Consider the following 5,847-nt stretch of genomic DNA (forward strand, 5'->3'; position numbering starts at 1 on the left):
GATATGAAAGAACCCTAGGCTGAGAAGAAGGGGAAGGTCAAGCCTTCAGTCAGTCCCTGGAAAGAAGGACATGGGTCTCCTGGTCCCCCACCTCACTGCTCCAGCCTGGGCCTTGTGACATCTGACTTGGGGCTGGGGGACCTGTGTCTAGGTGGCCCAGCTGCCCCTGAGCCTGAAGGACAATGGCTGGCACCATATCTGCATCGCTTGGACCACAAGGGATGGCCTGTGGTCTGCCTACCAGGATGGGGAGCTGCGAGGCTCCGGGGAGAACCTAGCCGCCTGGCACCCCATCAAGCCTCATGGAATCCTTATCCTGGGCCAGGAGCAGGTAAGGCTCAAGGCAATATTGGGTCTTGAGGCCCAGGTAGATGTCCCACCCACCCAGGGCCCCTGAGGAGGAGGAGCTAGGTGGAGACCTTGAAAGCACAGCAGAGATCACTCAGTCTGACCCAGCCATTCTGCAGATGGTCGGGCAGACTGAGGCCCAGAGAGAACAGGGACCTGCCCAAGCGGCTAGAACTCGGTGGCGGGCTAGAACCACGGGGGCGGGGCTTCCTCTGGGACTACGGATGTGGGGGGCCTGACTCTGAGTCTAACTGCCTATCTTTTCTTCTCTCTTCCTCCATGTCTCTCCCTTCTCTCTGCTCTCTTGGCTCAGGATACCCTGGGTGGCCGGTTTGATGCCACCCAGGCCTTCGTGGGTGACATCGCCCAGTTTAACCTGTGGGACCATGCTCTAACACCTGCCCAGGTCCTGGGCATTGCCAACTGTACTGGGCTGCTGCTGGGCAACGTCCTCCCCTGGGAAGACAAGCTGGTGGAGGCCTTTGGGGGTGCAACGAAGGCTGCCTTTGATGTCTGCAAGGGGAGGGCTAAGGCATGAGGGCCCCTCCCTTGCCTGCCAATTTTGGGACCTTATGGGAGGCTGGACATATGCCCTCCTCAGCTTACCTACACACTGGCCTCCCCTCCTGCCCCACTCCTGGCCATGCCTCTCATTTCCCCCACCTATACCCACACTCCCAGAATGTTCTGCCCTGTGATGGCTGTCCCTTGATCTAATTTTGATGGGGACAAGCAGCTCAAATCAACAGGTCAAGCCTAGGGTGAGTCCAAGGCCTGGCGGGGGTGGGTACCAGAGCCTGTGGCTCTGCCCACCCTCCTGGCATTATGCCAGAGCCATCTCTTACCCACACTACACCCTGTTCCATCAACCACATCTGATTCCACTGATCTCAGTGGCATCCGCCATGGGGGTGTGTATGGGCGAAGGCCCACTGTCTCAGTGGCAGGGGTGGCCATTCACCCCTTGTCCCCCATGCAACAGGCTTGGCTCCTTCCCCTCAGGGCCACAACAGGCTATAGAGCTCTACCCGCAGTTGAGAAGGGGATGACAGAGACAGAGGAGACTCAGACTCACCCCTCCTCCATCTTTCCACCAGCTGACAGTCAAGGGCAGCAGAATCCTGATGGAGCCTCTCCCCCACAGCCCCGCCCCACCCGCACCCACACCCACACCCTCTCTCTTCCTCCTCTTTTCGCGTTTCTTTGTGTGAAGTGGGTTGACTGTTGGTTCTGTGCCTGTCCCAGCCCCATCTCCATTTCCAGGCCATTCCCTTCCTTCCCAGCTCTGGCCTGGAGGGTTAGGGACCAAGACCCCAGGAGGCCAAAGGGCCATAGTAACCCCTTGTACCCATCCACAGCTGTGCCCACTGTTAGCATAGTCGCCTCTGTGGCCAAGACAGGGCCTGGGCCTCTTCAGCTGAGCTAGGAGCATCATGAGGCAGAGACACTGTGCCCTAGGAGACCCAGACTCTGGCAAAGCCACATTACCTAGCCCCTCTGCATGGCCCTGCAGCCTCTGTGGAGGGAAGGAAGGAAGAAGCCCAGTGAGCAGGGAGAAGCATGGAGTGGTACACAGCACTGCTGGACGAGAAGCAGGAGCCCTTGGTTCCTAGCTAGATCTGCCGTGTGGCCTTCTATAAGTCCCTGCCCTCTCTCTGGGCTGGCCTCTCTCATTTGTGAGCTGAGGCCCTTGCTTTGGTTGTTTCTGAGCTCTCCAGATCAAACGCGAGATGGTCTGTGATTTCAGGTGGATAGGGTAGGGCAAGCCGGAGAACTTTCCTGGTTGAACAAGGAGCCTGGGACTGGGCAGCAGATGGGATCTGGCTAGGCATGGGCCAGGGTCAGCAGCTGGCTCCAGAGAGTCAAAGGCAAGGGCAAAGGGCAAGGCAGCCCAACCTCATGTGCAGGTTGTAAAAGTCAGCTCTTCTGGATCCCCCTGCCTGGCACCCTTGCCTGTCTGAGAGTGTCTCAAAGGCTGGTGGCTTCCTGGTCCCCACGCTTGAGTCCTCACCAGCTTCTCTAAGAGAGTGGAAGAATATCAGAGCTGAGAAAGCCACACAGTCTGACCCCTTACTTGTACAGCTAGGGAAGAGCACAGAGAGGGCGAGTAACTTGCACAGGATCACACAGCACAATGGGACAGAGCCAGGACTAAAACCCAAGACTCTGACGCCCCCTTCAGTGCTCTTTTCCCTCACACCATCCTGCCTGCTTTTGAGGGTCTTTGAGTCCAGCCCGCACCTAGAGGATGGACATTCGAGAGGTCAGAATGCTTTCCAACATGACCACTGGAACATCCTCCTTTATGAAACACACATTTTGGCATCTCTGTCTCCTGGGAGGTGTGATTCCCCAGGCACACTGGCAGGAATGGAACGCTGAGAATACAGGTGTCCCTCCCCTGCCAATCACCTACCAGGTGTCCAGGCAGCTGCAGGCTACCGAACTCAGTGGGCACGGGTGCCTTTTGCCCGCCTTTGTGTTTCCTGCCTCCACCCCCCAGGCCATTTAATCTGTGGCATGGCGTGAGTGCTGGGCCCAGTGCCCTGGAGGCTCCTCTGAGACTGCCACCTCCAGCCATGAGATCCTCATTTCCATTTCAAGAGCACAAGGAGACTTTTCAGCACCTCCGGCCCAGCTCCCCCTAGAAGAACCTAGAAGAAGGAGCGATGGCGTGCTTCCACCAGAACCTGCTGAGATCTAGGTTGCCCTGGTAACAGCCAATGACATCAGCCCAAGTGCTGGGTCAAGCATCTCATAGTGACATATGCTGTTGCTGAGGTGATGGCAGAATTTGGAACTTAGATTTCGGGGACACTGGACACTGAGCTTTATTGGGTTTCTATTTTGGGTTTTAAGGAAGCAGCTTTTGTGGAGGCCTTGGGGGAAAGAATGAGTCTTAGGAGAGAGGTGACAGGACTTGCTGGATTGCTTGAGCCTACTCAGAGGCATCATCTCAAACCCTTTACACTTTGTTATGGTGATGATAAGACTCCTGACGTCTGTGCTGAGTGACCCTGGTCAGCCTTCCAGAGGGAACAGGAACGAATGGAGATGTTGGGGTGCAGACTCTTGAGTCTGGACCATTGGTGAGTGGTCTGGATCCCCATTTCCAGTCCAGGAAAAGCCCCAAAGTCCCCACCTCTCCTTCATACATTTGCCGAGTGCCTGCCGTTCGGACTCCAGCTTTGATCATCAGCTGCTCCCAGGCACAGCCGAGAAGACATGGAGGAGGATCTAGAAACGGTGCTCGATTGTGTCCCCGAGCTGCTCTTGTCTGATAGTGACGCTGGAGCCTGTGTTCGTTACAACCTTTTTAAGTGTCAGGCACTGTGCTGAGCACCTCATGACGTCATCTTGTTTATCCTTGCAACACAGTTAGAAGCTAGGACTATTCTTAGCCCCATCGTACATATACATAAAGAAACTAGGGCACAGAGAGGTTAAGTAACCTGCCCTGTGTCAATCAGCCATCAAGTGATGGAGCCCAGAGTTCAAACCGAGGAAGATTACATTGAGGGCCCACCCCTCAGCCCAAGGGGACAGTCACCCCCACGTTGTGGAGTGGGATTTGGGCATCTTCGGTCCTAACGTTTGGGCCTGAAGGAATGTGTCTGACCCCATTCACCACCCACAGAACAGGAGGCATGAGATGGGCCATCCGCAGGCGAAGGGTCCCCTTGGGCAAGGCTGTGGGAGGGGTCTCAGTCTCGTCAGGGAAAGCTTCCCTCTGCAGTGCACCCACTGCTTCAGCCCGTCTCTACTGGCTGGAGTTTCCAGAAGGGCTGAAACAGAAGGTGGACTGTGTCCCAAGAGCCCCAGGCAGGGGAGGGAAGGACATATTTCTCAGACTCCTGCTTTGGGCCAAGCCCTGTGCGGGTGCTTCACAGCTCTTCTCTGCCGATTCCCCACCTTTGTGACATGTTTTGCCCCCAGTCAACCTCCCAACGGGACAGATCACCTTGCCACAATGGTGCATGACCCCGGACCACAGATTTATACAGAAGGGCTCGTAGCGGGGGTCAGAGCCCTCATTATACAGAGAAGATGCCAGGGCCCACGGAACCACCTAGCCAGGTCACCAGGAGACCCGCACCCAGCTTTCTGACTCTGTGTCCAGTGCTCTCTCCACGATGCAGTGGCCCCGCCCTCTCCAGAACTGGGTCCCTTTTCTGTTTCCCTGAACCAGTGGCCCGAACCAGGAGATGGGATCATTTCTTCACCCTCTTTGTCCCGGTCGCCTGCAGGCCCAAACCCCACCTCCTCCATGACCCCTGACCTCTGATCCTGCTGGGTGGAGATGGGGCTCACGTGGGCCCAGGCTGAGCAGTGAGTGAGCATGTCGGGCAGTTGGACACTGTGAAGTGGGTACACCCTACTGGCAACTCTGCCTTCCCTCCTCCTGGCCTGATTTTGTACATAAAGTGACATGAGATGCAGTGTGTGTGTGTGTGTGTGTGTGTATGTGTGTATGTGTGTGTGTGTGTGAGTGTGTGTGTTCTCTGATGGATTTTGTTACTTTTTGTTTTTGTAAACTTGAATGTCCAAAATAAACATGATGTTTACTCTGAGGATCTCCTTGCAAGACTTGGGGTACCCCGGGAGGTGCCAGGCAGGGAGGAGGAGGCTGCGTGGTGCAGGGCAGTAGGCAAAGACAGAGGAGGTGCCGCCCTGGTGCCCCAAAGCTTCAGCGAACCCTACCTATCCCTCCAACCTGACAGGCTCTGCCAGGCCCCGGATGCAGACACACCCCATTTCCCAGGATCTTTGCAGGAAGGATGTAAAGAACATAAGTCCCACGTGGAAAGTGTCCCAGTTCTGATAACTGAGCTTTGGCCTCATTCCTAACACCTCATCCCCACCTCGTGCCCCAGTTCTGGGAACCAGGTCCCTGACTTGTTCCATGAGATCCAATCTTCCTAAGTCACTCGCCTGAACCCCCGGAACGGTGCCTCCCTTGGAGTCCTGGGGAGATGGGGGAGGGGAGAGAAAGGGGCCTGGTATATTTCAACCTGTCCCCTCCCCATGGTCTACCTGGACACCTCTGACTCGCTTGGCCTCTAGACCGGACTCTTGACAGTCCCCCACCCACTCGTCCAGTGCCCACCTATCCCTAGGAGGCCTTGATTTAATCCCCAGCCCTCCCTGTCCACACGACCTCCGCCTGTCTGTTCCATCAATAGTGTCACTGCTCTTAGTTGGACCTTGTCGTCAGATGGTCCCTGTGAAATGCCAGGGGTCCAGTCGGATCGAGGGGTCACACCAGCAGGACAAGCCTTCTCAGATGTGTCCAAAACTTTCCACCTTCCAGCAAGAGTGAATTCACCCCACGAGGACCAAGGGCTCTCGGTGGAAGTAGCGCTTAACACAAGAAAACCATATTTGAAGTCTACCGAGTCGCCTGAAAAACCCATGTGCTTTCTCCATTTTACTCCAGGTGGAATCCAGATTTGTTTTAAAATATTGTTTCATTACTTACCACTGAGCAAAATTAAGCTG

At 55.8% G+C, this 5,847-nt stretch overlaps 1 protein-coding gene across 1 annotated transcript in view; it reads left to right on the forward strand.

Moving 5' to 3' along the window:
• The window catches only part of NPTXR (neuronal pentraxin receptor), a 36,175-nt gene extending 31,255 nt beyond the window's left edge, over positions 1–4,920 (forward strand). The window contains exons 6-7 of the mRNA XM_025048857.1: positions 152–331; positions 662–4,920. Of these exons, the coding sequence (XP_024904625.1) occupies positions 152–331; positions 662–886 (405 nt within the window). The 3' untranslated portion in view covers positions 887–4,920. The remainder of the gene's footprint in view (positions 1–151; positions 332–661) is intronic.
• Positions 4,921–5,847: the final 927 nt, after the last annotated feature.

The sequence above is a fragment of the Pteropus alecto genome, unplaced genomic scaffold (genome assembly GCF_000325575.1).
Source record: "Pteropus alecto unplaced genomic scaffold, ASM32557v1 scaffold6, whole genome shotgun sequence".
Classification (NCBI taxonomy): domain Eukaryota; kingdom Metazoa; phylum Chordata; class Mammalia; order Chiroptera; family Pteropodidae; genus Pteropus; species Pteropus alecto.